The following is a 20,310-nucleotide window of genomic DNA, read 5'->3' on the forward strand; positions in this document are numbered from 1 at the left end:
GGAGGTCTGCCGGTCCCACGGCTTCGGTGGCGGGGACGCCAATGACGGGGCACCAGTGGACCTCCCACAGGCACGCCGCCGAATCTGCATGACCGACGGACCGCCTGCAGGCACGCCACTGAAAGCCGCCTGCCTGCCGTGCTTGGGGTGGCAAAAAACATAGAGCCGCCCCTGGCTGCTGTATCCTAAAACCGCTGTAGCCCGGAGCTCGCTCGTTTTCTCTCCTGTGTTATGGGGATGGGGTTTGACTTTCATTTGTTTTTGCTGGCGAGGGTCAGTTACAGAGCATGGTCTGGCCTATGTTTTATCATCGCCTTGTTAATGCCTGGCAATTGTGGTGGTGGACCAGGCGTATTCCAGTCTGTGGCATCTAGAGGAGATGTTCTTAGCCCCCTTTCCTCTCCAGTGGCCTCTCCTATAGGATCTTGCCTTCTATTTTGACCAAGCTGTTCCACCCGATTGATTCTGCTCAGCCACGCAGTATCAGCAGAGGACTTTCACAGGACCTGTCTGTTCTGCATTTTCCTTTTTTTGGTTGTTTCCTCTTCTGTGGGCAAGCTCTGCAACCAGGTGGGTTGCTTGTCCTGGAAGGGTTAGTAGCCATTCGTATGGTCAGAAAAGAAAGTAGCTCTATGATGTTTGTGTTAAGATGCAGCATTTTCCTTCCCTGATAGTTCCTGGGTCCCTGGGTGATTCAATGTTCCCAGCCCGGAGATTGCTGTGTAAGTTCCTTCTCTCTAAACAGTCAGATGATTTGCAGTGGCAGGTTTTGCATGGGACTGTGGTAAATAATTTCTGTATGAATTGCAGCACCCTCAAGATGTCTGAACAGTGTCCCTTGTTCTGTCCCAGATGGTGCTGATTTGTCTGTTTTTAACACCGGTAACTCTATTTGATTTCTTTTTTTTAACTTTTTGTATCAGCTTTTAGGCACTTTGATTAAATACCTCCCAGAATATAGAATGGGCCTGATTTTCCCCCCATGCCAATTATTTGATTGGATCAGGACAAAATTGCCTATTCTAAAATTCCCCCAAAGAAAAACTGGTGGAGTCAGAGCAGTATGATGTATGTGGGGTCTTCTGTATACTAATTGCAGCCAGACTGTGGGCTGACTAATTAATATAGAATATCAGGGTTGGAAGGGACCTCAGGAGGTATCTAATCCAACCCCCTGCTCAAAGCAGGCCTAATTCCTAGACAGATTTTTGTCCCGGATCCCTAAGTGAGCCCCCTCAAGGATTGAACTCACAACCCTGGGTTTAGCAGGTCGTTGCTCAAACCACTGAGCTATCCCTCCCCGCTGAATACATTTTGGTTGATCTGGTGCACCAGTAATATTTTGGGTGAAATTGATGCTGGTGATATAAATGATTGATGGGTCATGCTTGCTAGGGGGTTTTAGATTTTAGTCCCTAACTGTTCAGTATTATACTAAGGAGGTATTGTTAGTGCATACCTTCAATCTTTCATGTACGATTTTTATCATGAGCAAACGTTTTTCACATCAGTGCTTACTCCGCAGTTAGGTGGCCTCCCGCAAATGCTCACTCTAATAATTGGTCACTTTGGCAAACATCATGAGACCTGCCATAAAATGGCACCACTGAGAGACCTTAAGTTCCAAATTTTGTTTAACAGTGCGTTCCAACTTCCAAAAATGTTGGGTACCTTAGAGGGTGGATAGAAATCGATAATTTAAAAAAATTCAAACTTTATTTAAATTGAACTTTTTAAAATTGAAATGAGCTTTTAAAGAGGGTTTATTTTTTAAAAAGAAAAATATATTTAACTCCCATCGGGCACCTCTCTAGATCTTTAGCATCTAAATACCTTTGAAAATCTGCTCTGGAGTGACCAGAAACAATCCATCAATTCACTATCTACAGCTAATACTTTTGTTCAATAAATTAGTTAGTTTTTAAATGCAAAACATGTTTTGATAAACTTTTTGCTTGTGTATCCAACCCATTTAAGGTAGTTTTATTTAACAAACAACTTTAAAGTGCTGGTTTTATACATTTTTAATAGAATTCCAAATGCAGATTGACACAAATCACAATATAAAATTACCATTCTCTAACATACCATAAATTTATTCAGATTCTTAATTTTTACTTTTTTAAAGATATGATTGTTTAAATAAGCATTTAAAGCTATAGTATTAGCAAACAAAATCAGTGTCAAGGCTATTTTTGGTTACGTAAATATAAACATGAGAAGATTAAAATCAGTGATTTAAATCAAGGTTTCCTACTTGCTGATTTAAGTAATGGTTAAAATCGGCCCTTCCAATCCTTTTGGTTTAGGCCCGTCTACCCTGGTATCTAACTTCAGACATTCTGGACCTGATTTCCAAAGGTGCTGAGCATCCATAACGCCAATGATTTAGTCACTATAGCTGGGATCTACATAGGGACTTAAGCACTGTGATGCCCACCGTGGCAACATCTAACTGTTAGACACCTAGAAAGTCCATAGGAACAACACTGTGATCCACAAAGACAGGTGCCTAGGCTCCCTGTACAATGAATGGGAAGAGACCGGCCCCTTAGACTGCGCTCCACAAAAGGCAGCACGCTAGGCAGGAAGCCGCCTAGCCTAGCTAATGGGAGATGCCAACAAGACGGGTGTCTGCTAAGCCCGCCCTTTTCTCAGGGTGAGGCCCCTATCTCTGCTGGCCATTCACAAATGACAACCGCTTTCCCGGAGACAAGCGGCTCAGGCACCGAAGGTGGCTCTTGCAGGAGCGAGGTTGGTGCTTGTCTCACACCACAAAAAAAGCTGTGGGAGGAGGTGGTGCCCACTTTATAACTTCTGGCCCAGTGGTTAGAGCACTTGCCTGGAGCATGGGAGACCCTGGGTCTATCCACCTGCTCCAATCAACTCTATTTATCCACAGCTTCCTCAGGAGAGACTGAGGAAACCACACATCAGAATGTGCCCCCTAGCTCAGGGGTTACAGCACCCTCCTGAGAGGTGTGAGACCCCTCTGGCAGAGAGGAGGGAACTGGACCTAGGCCTGCCACATCTAACCCCTGCCCTGAAAGTTCTGAGGTGGGCATCACCACCACCTCCTTCTCCGGTTAGTTTTGAATGGGACCCAATGCAGTAAGCAGCCTCTGAGCATGCCTACCGAACCACCTCTGAGACCGCCTACCAAACCATCTCCTGCACAAAACTTAGTCTCCCCCTGGTTGGTGAACCGCTCTGAGCTTAGGTGAGACAAGTGCCCGGGCTCCTAGAGGGAGGGAGTGGTACACATGCCCCAGCATCTGAAACTTAAACAGCTGGGGAATTTGCACAGCGGGAAGTTAGGCACCAAGTGAATTTAGGCCCCTACAGGGTTAGGTTGCAGCCAAGCTGGAGTTTTGTGGCTACCAGTGGTGCGTCTTGGGAACCTGAAGAGCGGGGCACCCAAAATCAGAGGCTGCTCTTGAAACATTAGCCCACGTGTTGCACAGGGAATCAGTGCTGAGCTGGAAAGTTTCACTTCCGTGCTCTGGCTACAAGAGCACCCTGCCTCCTCCCTGTCAATTCACTCCCAGACAGTCAAAAAGGATGCTGCAGTAGGGAACAGGGAGATAGGGTGCCCTCCAGGACAAGCGAGACCCAGGGCTCAGGGAGGACTGATTAGCTTCAAGTGGACCATGCTCACTATATCCCATGTAGCTCCTTCGGTTTATATTAGGGACTGGCTTTTTAAGACCCCCAGGCCTCACCAGGTCTCATGTAGTTTATTAGCCTGGGAGATGGGAGCCCTCTAAGATAAAATTTCACCCATGGTCAGATTTGGTTTTATGTCTGAATTGTGGTGAAAAACCACAAAAGCGACATGACTATTGTGAAAGTAGAATGAATTATATTGTAAAAATAAGAATGGATTAAAGAAATGTTGTATGTACCTTTAAGCAGAAATAAGAAATGTTGAAATACAGGTGCCAGGAAAAGAAACATTAGGCATAAACAATGGTGCTAATGGCGAAACATTAACAGAAGATGGGTAATAGTTAGTAAGGAAATAAGATATGCATGCCTAGCCCAGGTAAACTTATCTGATTCTGCTTCCTTTGTTATCTTGTTAAGTTCTCACCCTTTTATCTGTATAAATAAGATACCGGTAGTTTGTGTCTTGCATGGTGCTCACATTATCTGAGTGTCATTAGCAGAGCGCTGTGCTAATAAAACAGAGTGGTCTGACAAACTGTGAGTCCTGAGTCTAACTTTGACACTATCAACCTCTGTGCACAGCTGCAACCCAAGGGAAATCCTTCATGGGTTATTAAACAGATCCTGAGTGAACCACCATGTTATTTTCAAGCATTACCTTTCATACAGCAAATGTAGGTGTAAATTAGCTCTGGATGCCACACAGAGTTTAAGATTGTCGGAAATCTCCTCCTGTGTAGGGACAGGGTTGATACCAAACACAATGTTTCTTTCCAGGCCAGAAAAGCGGCGTATGCTATCGAGAACAATGCCATGTCCCAGCACGTTATCTGCTGTTGTGAAACATGCATCCAGTCTCAAATGTCTCATCATCTCTCTCATTTGGGGTTTCAGTATTTGACTGTACCTATCCATCTCTTTCTTCGTGTTGCACAGGATAGCAATGTCTTTCCCAGAGTAACCACTTTGGAAATATTGGCGACAGGTGTCAACCACATATGTCACTATTTCATCCATGTCCAAGTTTTCTTCTACCCTACAAACACCTGGCAGGGGGTGGCCACATTCGGCTTCATTTAGCAGCATTCTTAACCGCTCAAAAGGAATATCAATTTGTGGACATTCTACAATATTTTGCATCTCTTGTACCATGGTATTGTATATCTGGGTGGCATTCCGGACCCCTACAGTTAGCCACTCCTGAGGATAGTGTTCTGATGGATGTGGAAGACCGCACCGAAATGGGTGACTTGTTTGTAAATAGTCCAAGAAGATCCAGAGAACACCAGATTCACAATGTCCATGTCCTTGGGTGATGCGCTGAGCTTTGGTGTACCAATCGCCTTCCTCTGACCGGAAATTCTGGGCCTCATCAATTACTATATGCTTCACTAATGGATCGTATTTCCCGTTTAAGAACCCAACTCGGGCCACAGATTGGCAAATGTTTTTCCTTCTACAAAATAAAATAAGACATTTTGGCATGCTTAGTGTGAATTTTCTGTTGGTTTGTGCAGCCAATCCAATTCAGAGGAGTGACAAGTGTATCAAATCACCTCCTTCTGGGTATGAACAAGCTTGCAAACTTTTTGCTTTTAAGATTTGGCTTCTGATTATTTAAAAAAAAACCCAAAATTTACAAAGGGCAATATACATTCATCAATTACCTACATGCTTTCGGTGGTGTTACATCAAAAACAGCACACCTCCAATGGGAGAGCTTTTGCTCACCCAAATAGTGCACATATCTGATATAATAACAATAGAGGTTTGTTAAGATACTTCTAAAATATTTTCTAAAACACTTAGTAGAAGGATACCCAAAAATGTACAGGAACTCCTCACTTAAAGTCGTCCTGGTTAACGTTGTTTTGACGTTAAGTTGCTGATCAATTAGAGAACATGCTCATTTAAAGTTGTGCAATGCTCCCTTCTAATGTTTTGGCAGCCACCTGTTTTGTCCACTGCTTGCAGGAAGAGCAGCCCATTGCAGCTAGCTGGTGGGTGGTTGGAACCAGTGTGGACCAGCAGCCCCTCTATCAGCTCCCCACTCCCCTAAGTTCCCTGTGCAGCAGCTGTCCCTCCCTCCACTGCCATGCGCTGCCCCTGCCCTCTGCCTTGGAGCTGCACCCAGAGACGCCTGCTTGCTGTGCAGGGAGAGAAGGGGGGGGGGTGCTAATGTCAGGGTGTCCCCCTCTCCCCTGCTCCTGCACCCCACTTACTCCTTCTCCATATAGAGCAGGGAGGGGACACGGATGGAGAGAGACAGAGAGAGCTTGGGACAGCAGCTGCTGTCAACTTCCTGATCCACTTAAAAAGACAATGCACTTAAGAGTGGGTCAGCTTATTTAAAGGGGCAGTGTGCATTTCTCTCTCTCTCCCACACATAAGGTGTGTGTCTGTCTCTGTCTGCTATGCTGTCTCCCCTCCCTCGTGTTCATGCTGCCTTGGTGAGAGGCTATATTAACAATGTGTTAACCCTTGAGGGCTCAGCCGAGTGAGAGTTCATCATCTAGCAGTAAGGCATATCCCACCCTCTTCCACCCTCTAACTTCACCACCTCAAACAAGCTTCACAATCATCATAGCTGTGAACAGTATTAAATTGTTTGTTTAAAACGTATGTGTGTGAATATCTATATAATATATAGTTTTTTGTCTGGTGAAAAAAATTTCCCTGGAACCTAACCTCCCTTATTTACATTCATTCTTATGGGGAAATTGGATTTGCTTAACATTGTTTTGCTTAAAGTCACATTTTTCAGGAACATAACTACAACATTAAGTGAGGAGTTACTGTACTCCAGTGATCGGGGAGGGAGGCATACAGCCACCTAGATAGATAGTTCTAGACCAGTAGCAGGTATTGCAAAGGTAGACATGGTCATCCTAGGTACAGCGAGCTGCAGTGATCCAGGCAGGAGGTCATGGAGGAAGGGGTACAGTTTCCCAGTCCAAGCAGAAGGAAAAAGTTTACTAAAAGCAGTAGCTACTTGAGGATCAGAAGGGTATCTGTCTCCCCCCACTCCTGCACCCCGCTTACCCCAGCTTCCATAGAGATGGGGGGGACACATGACGGAGGGCGGGAGCTTCTAGGCAGTAGCTGCCGTCTCAGGTCTCAGAAAGCTGATTTAATTAACAAGGCAGTGTACTTAAGCCTGGGGTCAGCTACTTAAAGGGGAAATGCACGTTTTTTTTCCCTCACACAAACAGGGTGTGTGTGTCTATCTGCCCTCCCTCCTTTCCTGCTGCCTTGCAGAGTGTTGTGAGAGTGAACCCTTGAGGGCTCAGTCCATTGCTAGTTCATTTAGCAGTGAGGCATTACCTGGGAAATATCCCACCCTCTGACTCCTTGACCTCAACCAAGCTTCACAATCATCATCACTGTGCACCAGTATTAAATTGTTTGTTTAAAACTTATACTGCGAGTGTGTGTGTGTGTGTATATATATATATATATTAGTCTTGTCTGGTGAAAAAACACCAGAACCTAACCTCCTCATTTACGTTAATTCTTGTGGGGAAATTGGATTCGCTTAACATAGTTTCACTTAGTCGCAGTTTTCAGGAACATAACTACAACGTTAAGTGAAGAGTTCCAGTATTATAATTATTGGGAGACATCTCATGCAGATTGTCTGAAGGATGCCATGTTATGTAGTCCCACACAAAATTTTGGTGTTGATTTATAGTTTGTTACTCCAGTGCTTAAAATCACTATAGACACTATACAATAAGATATTACAGAAGACAAGCAAGCATTATAAGGTGCTGCAACAGCCAATTCAGGTGATTTGTATAATTGTTCTATTACCTTGACAGTTCATACACTCAGATAATGACAATATCGATATGTAAAAATTGCTTACATAGATTACAGACGTACTGTATGAGCCTTATTCTCATTTAAATTAAGGCCCTGTTACACTGTTCTATCCTGAGTGTAAATGTGAACAGGGCCATTATAATGAGGATCTCTTTCGGTATAAACATGATTTCAGTATTTGATGTGGGTCAGTGCGCACATGTTGGCTGGGAAGTGGCTGGCTGGCCACTAGGGTGCGGGGCTGGGAGAATCAATCTTGACTCCTGGGGTGAAGGAGCTCTGCCGCCTTCTGCATCACTGGTGGCCCTTCCCCTCCTGGCAGACAGTGCGGAGCAGAAAGCAGTTACCAGCTGATTCACCAGCCACCTCCTTACCCTGAGCAGCAGCAGCACATGGGTGTGTTTGGACAGCAGAGACAGGACTTGAAGGGAGGCTGGGGATGGGGGCAACAGAGTGTTGAGGGGTGGGACAAGACCTCAGTGCTGGAGAGGGGAGATGGGAGCAGAGGCGACAGGAAGAATTGAGGAGGAGGGGGCTGCTGGTTGGGGAGGAGGACTAGAAGCAATGGTAGCGTGGGAGGAAGAATGGAATAGCTCTGGGTAAAGAGAGACTGGTAGAGAAAACAGGGACGGGAGAAACATTAGGACCAAGGGAGGGAAATGATGGAGCGGAAACGCTGACGGTAAAATGTGAGGAAGGCTCCACAGAGCATCTGGCAGAAACCAAAGCTGACCTTCCCCACTCTCATCCTCAAGGGAGGAGAGGAACAGAAACCCTGTCCAGTGTCCCCTAGGGGTGAATCCCCTCTGGGTGCAGGGGTTAGGGGGCCCACAGAAGTGCAATTTTCCCATCCCAGTTGAGGGGTGAATCTCACACAAGTTGTTTTAAGATGGTGTAGCGGGGTGACCACCCGCTCCAGCTCAGAAGGGCTTAAAACAGCCCAGGAGAGGGCTGGGGCTGGGGCAAGAAGCCTGGACTGATTGGGGAAAGTAGGCTCAGCTAGGGCCATGCCCCAATCAGGCCCAGCTGGCCCCTATAAAAGACCAGGGAAGCCAGACGCAGCAGTCTCCCTCTGCCTGTAGAGAGAGAAGGGCCTGGCTGCAGGGACCTGAGCAGAGTACTGGAGTGGAGCAGGGCTGGGGAAAGGCAGAGGAACCGGGGGGCTCCAGCCTGGAAAGCCCCAGGCTGCGGCCTAGCAGAAGGCCAATGGGTACTGGGGGTTGCAGAGGGCAGCCCAGGGTAGGCCAAGGCAGCAGGTCCAGACCCTCCTTGCCAGTGCTGAGTAGGCTGATACGGCAGTCTGCCCCAGGGCGCGGGGGCTAGACAATGACTGGCAGTAGCCTGATACTGAGGCGAGGTGGGACTAGTGGGTGGGGCTTCCCCAGGCAGGGGAGACCCTAAGACTGAGGAGTTACTGCCAGGGGGCAGCACCCCAGGTAAAAGGGCACCAGGTCCAGGGAGGGACACAGAGGCCAGAGGACAGGTGGATCACTGGCCTGCAGAGGGCGCTCTGGAGCTGAATCGAGCTAATTCCCAGAAGTCACCAGCAGGAGGCACTGCAGAGGTGAGTCCTCTCGTCTACAGATGATTTGTCAAAAAAGGCCTCCCAAATGCCATTAATACCTGCCCATGCTGTCCAATAACATGCAAACTACCCTCTCACCTATCGCATCATCTCAGCACTGGAAAACTTCCGATTGATAATACTCCACTTTACCTCTGATTTGTCTGATCCTACTTAGCAGAGCCGCACTGGTGGAAAAATTATGAGTTGATGGCTTGTTTGTAGACAAGGCCTTAGAAAACAGTGGTCCATTTCTTTAATGCAGAAGAAAGTTCTTTTCAAAGACTGAGGCCTTGGCTACACTTGAGAGTTACAGCGCTGTAAAGCCACCACCAGCGCTGTAACTCTCAAGTGTAGCCAAGGCCTCAGTCTTTGAAAAGAACTTTCTTCTGCATTAAAGAAATGGACCACTGTTTTCTAAGGCCTTGTCTACAAACAAGCCATCAACTCATAATGTATCTCCCTGGCTACAGCGCTGCATGTACTCCACCTCGACAAGAGAAATAAAGAGAATAGTGCTGCTGCTGCAGTGCTGGGTGCCAGTGTAAACAGGGAATAATCTTAGTACGCTGTAACTGACCTCCGGAAGCTTCCCATGATGCTTTTAAGTAAAGATTACTGTCTTTGTTTTGTTGTGATGCCTCTGTTTGTTTTGTTGTGAACTCGGGGCTCCCAAAGCTGCTTATCAAAAAAACAAACACAGCTCCTGTTTGCTCGAGCAGAGGCAGGGATCTCCCTTTGGAACGCCCACAGCTAGTGTTTGCTTGGGGAAGGAAGGGTCTTGAGTAGAGAAGCAGCTGGGGGTGGGGGGGGGGGTCTGTTTCAGAGCAGCTGTTTATCTGGTCTGTGAGGGAAAAAAAACAAAGAGGGCTATTTGCTTTCAGTGAATGAGAGAGGGGTAGGGGAAGGGGTCGGAACTTGCAAGGCAGCTGCTGACAGAGTGTCGGCTCCAAAAATCCACTCCCTCTCTCCCCCATGCTTCCTGTCACACTCCACACTGCCCCCTTTTGAAAAGCACGTTGCAGCCACTTGAACGCTGGGATAGCTGCCCATAATGCACCCCTCCCAATGCTGCTGCAGATGCTGCAAATGTGGCCAGGACAGTGCGCTGGCAGCTGTCAGTGTGGCCAGACTGCAGCGCTTTCCCTACTCAGCTGTACGAAGACGGGTTTAACTCCCAGCGCTGTACAGCTGCAAGTGTAGCCATACCCTGAGAAATTTTTTTTGCCAATCAATAAACATACATGCCCCATCGTCCCTTTGATATTATTTAACAGCACAGTTTTTTTGAATTAGCTACAAAACACTTACTCCACAATTATTTTCAGAGGCTGGTTCTCACAAATGTACAGAATCTCATCAGATCTGCAGCGGAACACGTTCTTTATCCTCTCTATGGTATTCAGGGCCACAACTGTCTTCCCCGTTCCTGGCAGGCCGTAGATAAACAGCTTCTTGGATTTGTGAAGATTCTTTGTTAGTATCTCATACTGTTTAATGGTGAGAAGGTTGAAAAATTCACGGCCAAGCCTGTCACTTAAGAAAGATCTAAAACTCAACAAGATTATCACAAGTGAGTGAAGTAAGTCTGGCATGTCATTGGGCAAGAGAACATAGGAAAGGGGATACCTGACTTGTACTCCTGAGTCATTATTTTGCGCTCTGTTAGTTCCAAGCTGTAGGAGATGAGGAATCACACACACTTTCTGAGTGTATCCCCCATCGTTTACCAGTTTTTGCTTTAATGTACAAGCAATAGGTTGTGAATATTCAAACCCAGCCATGGAACAATCCTTCATGACCGTGTACAGCGTTGGGTATTTGCCTGAGGCTATTAAGAGAGCATCACAGACAACATGCTCTTTCTCCGGCAATCCAACAGCAACAGCCCAGCTTCTTGCAAATATCAGGAGTCCCTGAGAATATTGCAGCTCTTCCATTTGCTCATTCATTAAATCCTCCAGCCCTGGATACTCTGAGAACAGCTCTTTGCTGAGGTTGTCTGGTTTGTATGTTATCCCATTACCATTTGCTAGAAATTGAGAGAATTAGGGAAAAAATAACATTTTTATGATTCTCTTTTTTCAAAAGCACTACAAGGCCTTTTAAAAAGTTATTCCATCTGAATTTATGGTTGAAAATATATTGCAATTCATTAGCTAGCAAAATTGAAAGGAGTATTATGAAAAGTAAAAGTGCTGGGAAATATTTCTGACATTGAAAGGAATTATTTCACATTTCCTTAACTGTATTTCCCAGATTTGAGAGCATTAGGTTATTGCTTTTTAAGTAGATGAAAGCAATCGGACCTGAATACAAACATCTTTTCCTTATTAATTTACTGTTGGAGACGTGTCTCTGTTACCAATGTCTGCAGTCAATACTATTGACTGCAATTTCCACTGCATGCATCCGACGAAGTGGGTATTCACCCACGAAAGCTCATGCTCCAATACGTCTGTTAGTCTATAAGGTGCCACAGGACATTTTGCAGCTTTTACAGATCCAGACTAACACGGCAACCCCTCTGATAGTCAATACTATGTTTCACGGGCACATTGTACAAGACAGTTGCTATTCCACTTTAGAAAAAATGAAAACAGAAACTCATTCAAGAAAATGTTACGATGAAAATGAAATGTTGGCAGAAGTAAAGGATCACAAGGGAAGATAAGTGAGAATTTGGGTGACCTAAGCTGTGTATTTTGCTTATTTTTCCAAATGTTTAAAGGGAATCTTAATTAAGAATTACAGGCATTCCATATTTTAGTTTTTTGTTTTGAGATTTTTTTAAACTGCAACAGTCCCTTATGGCATTTGTCCAAAAAGTGTAGTGGTACTCAACCTTTGGAGTTTGTCCCCATTACAGAGTAGTATTGTATTTGTGATAATGAGGTAAAGGACTTTGACTTGGTGAGTTCTGTGTGATATATCTGGGGAAGCAGAGAGAATCTGTTTTATGTAACTGCATTTCCTGTACATTTTGGTTTTGCACAGCTGCGCAGACGGAGATTTAAGTGTTCTACAACTGGCAAACATCTAGACCTGATTATCTCTAGGAAATGCTCCTTCCTCAGCAGATCCACCTGTAGATAAATCTCTGTATTAAGCATCTTCACATAACTTACATAGGATTTTGTATTATGCCTCTTCGTATAACCCTGTATTAAGCTATTTTCATACAACTTTGTATCCAGTCCTTTGATATAGGAACTTTGTATCAGATCCCTATGTAGAAAAACTTATAGAAAACTTTGTGTTAAGCCTTGGTATAATGTTATAGCCCCTAAGGACAGTTAAAGTAGAAGGAAAAATGTCTTTTTGCTAGGAGTAGAATAAGATCTTCCCCCCCACTCCCTTAATCAATTGCCCTGTTGAATGAACGAGGTGTGAATGAGCCAGGTGTGGAAGGCAGCACCTCTTGGAGAGGGGATGGAAGCCAGACCCAAAGACAATAAAACGTGTCAAGTGGGCTCATTAAAGAAGAGCAGACATATTGACGGCCTCAGAAGCCAGCACCTTCTTTTGGAAACACCCTCTTTGCAGCATTGGGACAACACCCCGAAGGAAGCAAGACAAAGGACCAAGGGACACAGACACAGATTTTGAATCTGGTACAGATTTGCATGAGAGGGAAGCTGCTATAAATGTGAGGTGTCTTGCAGAGGACCCCGGGTCTCGTCTTGTCAACATGGGAGCATTGATCCGGATCAGCAGAAGCCTGGCTCCACCCCCTCCCCCATCTAACTCACCTGGTCAGTGCGGTTATGGGAGCAACTTATTGGTAACAACAAGACGGCGTGTGCTTGTGTGAGTGCATGAGTGTAATATATATCATGTACATAATAAAGTGTTAACTAATACATGTATTACTAATAAATGTGGTGTTTTGCCTTATTCCCCCTGAAAAGATCCTGTGCAGTACTTTTAAGTACAACACACCTTCCCCTACAAAGTCCCAGTGAACTGTTTGAATTCCTCCTCGTTCTTTTCATTAGATCAAGCCATATTATTCGGGTGAGCAATATCACAGCCCAAATATTAACATCATTGACATTGTGAAGAACCCACAAACTGCAGACAGTATATGTTTCATTAAACAATTATGAACACTGAAACCTCTCATATCTAACAGGACTGGTTTGAAAATGATTCCCAAACAAAGCAAAACTTTGATGAATTTTGGCTTTTTTTTTTAAATTAGCCTTATTTTATCAGATATTATTATGTTTAAAATATAAAATGCCATTCAACTTAGATAATGTTTTCACCCCTCAGCCACATGAATTGAACCATCTGGAATAATAATAGAAAAATAGAAGCAGCAAAGAATCCTGTGGCACCTTATAGACTAACAGACGTTTTGCAGCATGAGCTTTCGTGGGTGAATACCCACTTCTTCGGATGCAAGCAGTGGCAATTCTTTGCTGCTTCTACAGAACCAGACTAACACGGCTACCCCTCTGATAATAGAAAAATAGTCACAGGTATATTCCTAAACAAACAGGCCAAATTCAGTTCATTGCTATTAATCAAAGTCTCCGTCTGCATTCACAAACAGTCTGACAGCCATGTTATTCAGAAAAATATTTGACAATCCTGAATTCCTCTCAAATATTGAGACAAATAGTTGATCTATCAATTTGTAACAGAAGCTTGCTAATTATTCTCTAGTTTAAAATGCATTGATCCTCCAGTCTTGGAGCAAAAACAATCACATGAGACATATTATAGATCAGGAACAACAGAGAATGAATAGTGAATAGTTAACAGGAACTGTTAACAAACAACCCATTTGGAGAACAGATTCAGTTTCATGACTATTCATAGAAAGATTCAGGACAGATTCATTTCCAAAAAAGGGCCTACATTGTAATACTGAATATATTTGTAAGAAAACTCCACTTTGGCCAGTTTAAGCAGAATTTCAAGCAAATTATATTTTAAGGAAATCCAGCAAACCCAACCAAAATGTAAATATTATGGGTAGGATTTTCAAAAGCACTCAGTCTTAGTTTAACTCTTCCCATTACATTCAATGAGAGTATTTACCACTGACTTCTATGAGAGTAAAAAGTTAGGTCAATCCTGTGCGCTTTTGAAAATCCCTCCATAAAGCTCCAGCAAATTCACATTTTAATACTGAAGAACATAAACATACATCAGGACACTCATTTAACATACAATAATGCTATTGCACCCACAGCTTTCTTAGGTGAAAAACACTGAAATAAGAATTAAATATCACATTGATAGGATCACTTGAAAATCACTTGTTCTTGCCTTGAGTGCAGAGGACTGGACCTTTCGAGGTCTCTTCAGTCCTACACTTCTATGATCATTTGTATACATGTAGCAAGTGGGGGAGTGCACTGTCCAGGGAACAAGGATTCAGAGAGATCAATATGAAGACCTACCAGTTGGTCTGTTTTAACCAGTTCATACAATGTTTTAGTGCATGCTGGCCTCATAATTATTTGAAAATTACGTGAGGCAAAAGGGGAATAAGTAATTTACTATTACCTTTTAACATTCATTCTAAACTGAAATCTTCAATCATCATGTCAAAATACGTAAACCAGAATTAAACTACAAAAGCATACCTGGAAATAGAGATTCTTGCAGATCACACAGACAAGCAAGGCCTTTGCTGGAAAACACGGTTTTGGTGAGTGGGGGTGCACATGACACACTCAGCTCAGTTCTGAAAGCTTCACACAAATTTGAAATCTCTAGAAACATAAATGAAAGCTCATGTTAATACACTATTGCTGCACCTTTTCACCACCATAAAGAGTTCTACTCTGTATGCACAGAACTGATTTAGTTTTTCCATTGTAAATGAACTGGTGCAGCATATGCACCCTGTGGAAACTTCAAATGAGATGAGATTAATTAATTTAACTGGAGGTGCTTATCTGGGAACCCATCCACAGCTGCAGTGTGTCCCGCTTTGGGTGGCTGAGAGGGTTATTGCCACAAGCTGGGGGTAGGCAGTGGGATTTTGGTTGCAAAGAATTGTTATCCCTCCATTCCTGTGGCAATCATCAAGGGAGGAGCGGGTTAAGGAAAAGGCATAAATCAGGACCATGATATTGGATCCTGGTCCTGTTGTTTTCATGTGTAATTATCTCCTGGATAAGTATCCCCAGTTTTTGGTTCATGCTAATGAATGAAAAGTTGGAGGCCAAATAAGGTTTCCACAATGTATGATTAGATTAAAAATTGGTGACCCTCAAGCTTGGTTTGTATTGTCAAAGCTCATGTAGATGATTTTGCAGGATTTGGGTTGGCACAGTTGGTGTAGACTGGTTATTGGGTGCAGCATAAACCAAAGATTATAGGGCAAGTGTGTTTGCAACTGACCAAAAGAGCAGAAGGCTACTCTGCTTAAGTGTAACTTAGAATAGCAGGTACAGTAATACAATTTCAGACAGAAGTCCCTATAACCTTGTAAGAGTTTGGGGTAGCAACCAGTGACTTAAGACCACTTATCACGTTACCAATGGCACCGCCATGCTCGAAATACCGACGTTAGTGCTAATATGGAAAAATAAACTACACATTTTGATTTTTTTCCCCATGTTGACCTGGGTCAGTTGCCATCATCAAGGCTGTCCATTCATTGGCTGTCATCCTCATGATCTCATTGTCCTTCACAGTCCATGAATCCGGAGTCTCCGAAAACACAGCACAACAAAACAGATGGATTCTCACAGCACAGACGTAACCATACAAGTTTTGATCTTTATCATACACGCCCAGCATTTTGCATTCTAAGTTCACTCCAGGCAGAGAACTGCAGAAATGTGAAATGGGTAATTTCCCCTTAACATGTTCTATTGCTTCTTTTAATTCATTGATATTTACTATGTCCTTCCTACATCCAACAACTGTCCCATTATCATCCACTCCAATAAATAAAAATCCTCCTTGTGTGTTTGCAAAGGCAGAGATGTAATTTGGCAGGATCTCTTTAATGTATTTCAAAATGTTCTTTGTTGCAAAATTCTTAAATTCAACATGCGCTGACTCAGTGAAATTTAGTTTTTCCCCAAAGCAGAGGCAGTCTCTTTGATAAAATCTTTCAGCAGACGTATACATGTTTTGTTCCTGCTGAACGTCACTTAGCAGAGCTTTCTTAGCTCTTGGTTCTGTCTCATCACGTTTTCTCCTGGCAGAAACTTCCTTCTCTTTGAGAAATTGTGCTGCTTCGGTAGGACTCATGCTGTCAGTTCGAGTCAAAGATCTTTGGCACAAGCATGTTCTTAGGCTGCAAATACGAGGTGAAGATGAACCGTCACTGCTCCATGATTTCACAAAAATCAACACACAGTTGTTTTCCTGCATATATTCAAAATCAAAATATTTTTGAGACATTTTAGATGGAGTAAGTTCTGTAAGGGCTTTTTCTATATCCTGTCCAATCCCATGTTCTGCATAATTGTAGCCCTTATTATCAACCTCTGCCTTTATCACTCCTCCTCCTGAATTCAGCAATGCACATGCTGCTCGGGAAATGTTACCAACTTGTTTCCTTCTCAAATTGCAATCTGTCATCTTGTTCCTGGATTTCTCACCAAAAGTCACTTTTCCCACATTTACAACCGCATCTGGATAGTCTGTGGACCAATCAACGTAGAGAAGGCTCTCCTCCATGGCCACCAAGTTCCTGAAACAATGGAAGTGACAGGTCTCTCAGAAAACATTACATAGAACAACGTGGGTGGATCTGAAGGTGATGTCTCCTCTTCCCAGTATGGGGACATACTGCTGCTTTCCTTAAAAAGAACAGGAGTACTTGTGGCACCTTAAAGACTAACAAATTTATTTTAGCATGAGCTTTTGTGAGCTATAGCTCACTTCTTCAGATGCATAGAATGGAACACACAGACAGGAGACATTTATACATACAGAGAACATGAAAAGGTGGAAGTATGCATACCAACAGGAAAAGTCTAATCAATTGAGATGAGCTATCATCCGCAGGAGGGAAAAAAACTTTTTGAAGTGATAAGTAAGATGGCCCATAGAAACCGGAAACCCACTGACCGCTATACTTACTTACATGCCTCCAGCTTCCATCCCGGACACACCACACGATCCATTGTCTACAGCCAAGCTCTAAGATACAACCGTATTTGCTCCAATCCCTCAGACAGAGATAAACACCTACAAGATCTCTATCAAGCATTCTTAAAACTACAATACCCACCTGCTAAAGTGAAAAAACAGATTGACAGAGCCAGAAGAGTACCCAGAAGCCACCTACTACAGGACAGGCCTAAAAAAGAAAATAACAGAACGCCACTAGCCATCACCTACAGCCCCCAACTAAAACCTCTCCAGCGCATCATCAAAGATTTACAACCTATCCTTAAAGATGATCCCTCACTCTCACAGATCTTGGGAGACAGGCCAGTCCTCGCTTATAGACAGCCTCCCAACCTGAAGCAAATACTCACCAGCAACCGCACACCATACAACATAAACACTAACCCAGGAACCTACCCTTGCAACAAAGCCCGATGCCAGCTCTGTCCACATATCCATATTCAAGTGACACCATCACAGGACCTAATCACATCAGACACGCCATCAGGGGCTCGTACACCTGCACATCTACCAACGTGATATATGCCATCATGTGCCAGCAATGCTCCTCTGCCATGTACATTGGCCAAACAGGACAGTCTCTACGCAAAAGAATAAATGGACACAAATCTGACATCAGGAATCATAACATTCAAAAACCAGTGGGAGAACACTTCAACCTCTCTAACCACTCAGTGACAGACTTGAAGGTGGCAATTTTGCAACAAAAAAACTTCAAAAACAGACTCCAAAGAGAAACTGCTGTACTTGAATTAATATGCAAATTAGATACAATTAACACTGGCCTAAACAGAGACTGGGAATGGTTGGGTCATTACACTAATTGAATCTATTTCCCTATGTTAAGTTCTCCTCACACCTTCTATGGGCCATCTTACTTATCACTTCAAAAAGTTTTTTTCCCTCCTGCGGATGATAGCTCATCTCAATTGATTAGACTTTTCCTGTTGGTATGCATACTTCCACCTTTTCATGTTCTCTGTATGTATAAATATCTCCTGTCTGTGTGTTCCATTCTATGCATCCGAAGAAGTGAGCTATAGCTCACGAAAGCTCATGCTAAAATAAATTTGTTAGTCTTTAAGGTGCCACAAGTACTCCTGTTCTTTTTGCGGATACAGACTAATACGGCTGCTACTCTGAAACCTGCTGCTTTCCTTGGGAATCATTCCCAGGCAGTAAGGATTTGCCCTTTCACTTCCAGAGCGTTTCAGAAGAAACTGAAACACACAGAAAGGAATCAGTCTGTTTAACTCCTCCCTATATGAGCATGGGCTAAATTTCTCCAGTGGAGATTTATTTCCATGTAACAAAGTGCTCTCAGTTTCCATTGTAAGGACAATGAAGCTGCGCAACTGTCTCTAAAAGCTGCTAACCCATGTGTGCAAGCAACCGTCTCCAGCAAAACAGCTCCTGTAGCAAAGCTCTGACTTTTTCCTCACCACCTTTTCCAAAACCTACTTAAACATTTAAGGGCCGGGCCCTACAAGCCCCCCCGTTTGCAAATCCCCCTGCTTCCCAATGCATGTGCAGAATGTTCTCCACTTACAGGACTATCTACATTGTTTGCTTTCACGGATCTTTGCTTTTTCCAACAGATTTATTTGAGCGTAAGCTTTCGTGGGTAAAAAAACCCATCTGAAGAAGTGAGGGTTTTTTACCCATGAAAGCTTACGCCCAGATAAATCTGTTAGTCTTTAAGGTGCCACCAGATTCCTCGTTGTTTTTGTGGATACAGACTAACATGGCCACCCCTGATACTTGGCTTTTTCTGTGCAGGAAGAAATATCTCAGAAATACCAAGAAACTGATGTAAGCAGAGTGCTCGTGCTGAGGATATGAAACTGGAGCCCAGTACCACGCTGCCCATCTGTTTCTTTGTAATCAGGTCAGTTTCTAATGTTAGCAACTTGTTCTCAAAGACAAGGAGCCAAATGTTTTACATAATGTCAGCTTTGGTTGGTGGGGGAGGGGGAAATGCCAGGGGAAAGGGGCTGATTTCCAAACTTGAACCCCACTTCACGCCGCTGTGGCAGTGTGAAACAGCGTTAAAGTGGCTGTAAGTGATATTTACACTAACGCCACTCACTTTACACTCCTATGTGAAATTTTGGCCCCACTGAAGTCAGTGGCAAAACTCCAAGGTGGTAAAGTGGTTTTAGTATAAATAAGAATCGGCCCCAATAAAGACCAAGACACACATGCTGCTCCTGGTAACACAAATTTTAGATGAACTGCAATGACTTTTTAACTGATGTATCAGAGGGGTCACCGTGTTAGTCTGGATCTGTAAAAGCAGCAAAGAGTCTTGTGGCGCCATATAGACTAACAGATGTTTTGGAGCATGAGCTTTCATGGGTGAATACCCACTTCATCAGATGCATGTTGGATGCCTGCATCCGACAAAGTGGGTATTCGCCCACGAAAGCTCATGCTCCAAAATGTCTGTTAGTCTATAAGGTGCCACAAGACTCTTTGTTGCTTTTTAACTGATGTTACCCCAGTATTCCTGAGCAGGGGATTTGCCCAGGAATTGTAACTTAGATTTCTGATCTACGAGATAGCAGTTAGAAATCACTAATGTGCTTAATAAGAATTGAAATCTGCACCGCAGGCACAGATCTGTGTCCAGGAGGTGCTGTCTCATTTCTCCTGGGCTGTATGGGGAGGAGCGCAGTCTTACCTTGCTTCTGATTTTCTCTTCTGAGTTTGCTGTGCAGACGCAGAACAAGCAGCCTCTATGAACCGATCTAAAGGTCCTGCCTCCCAAGCACTGAAAGAAACTTCCTTCTTGTCCTCAGTTTATTTCACTACCCCCACCCCCGGCTGCTCAGCCCCTGGGTCCTAGAGCTACTGATTTGATCAGACAGGGAGGAGTTTGCAATACAAAGACAAAACAGGCAGAGTTAGATCCTCAGCGCTGAGGGAGATGTGGGGTTAACCTTGAAGAGGTATGTTTCATTAACCTTTTGAGTGCTACACAGAGAGGCCCATCTAGCAGTAGGACCATAGGCTAGGGAGCCAGGAACTGCTGAGCTCTACCCAATCAAAGCCAGAAATAGGATGCTGTAAAACTTCATCTGATTTTTTTTTTACCTACAAAATAATAAAAATAGTACAGGACACTGTGATTCTGC

At 43.8% G+C, this 20,310-nt stretch overlaps 1 protein-coding gene across 1 annotated transcript; it reads right to left on the minus strand.

The window, feature by feature from the left end:
* Positions 1-1,765: 1,765 nt before the first annotated feature.
* LOC123353266 (schlafen family member 13-like) lies at positions 1,766-19,928 on the minus strand. The gene is made up of 6 exons (XM_044994236.1): positions 19,857-19,928; positions 15,649-16,730; positions 14,662-14,790; positions 10,370-11,090; positions 4,236-5,125; positions 1,766-3,843 (listed from the first exon to the last, which is right to left on the minus strand). The coding sequence occupies exons 2-5, from the start codon at positions 16,715-16,717 to the stop codon at positions 4,324-4,326; spliced, it is 2,721 nt and encodes a 906-aa protein (XP_044850171.1). The 5' UTR covers positions 16,718-16,730; positions 19,857-19,928; the 3' UTR covers positions 1,766-3,843; positions 4,236-4,323.
* Positions 19,929-20,310: the final 382 nt, after the last annotated feature.

The sequence above is a fragment of the Mauremys mutica genome, chromosome 19, assembly GCF_020497125.1.
Source record: "Mauremys mutica isolate MM-2020 ecotype Southern chromosome 19, ASM2049712v1, whole genome shotgun sequence".
Taxonomy (NCBI): Eukaryota; Metazoa; Chordata; order Testudines; family Geoemydidae; genus Mauremys; species Mauremys mutica.

Excerpts from the sequence above, each read along its gene's own strand:
- LOC123353266 (XM_044994236.1), bottom strand. The coding sequence starts at position 16,717 with ATGGAGGAGAGCCTTCTCTACGTTGATTGGTCCACAGACTATCCAGAT. Across the intron at positions 14,791-15,648 it reads GATGATGGCAACTGACCCAG|AGATTTCAAATTTGTGTGAA; the intron begins GTCAACATGGGG and ends TTATGTTTCTAG. Across the intron at positions 5,126-10,369 it reads CCTCTGAAAATAATTGTGGA|AAGGAAAAACATTTGCCAAT; the intron begins GTAAGTGTTTTG and ends TTTATTTTGTAG.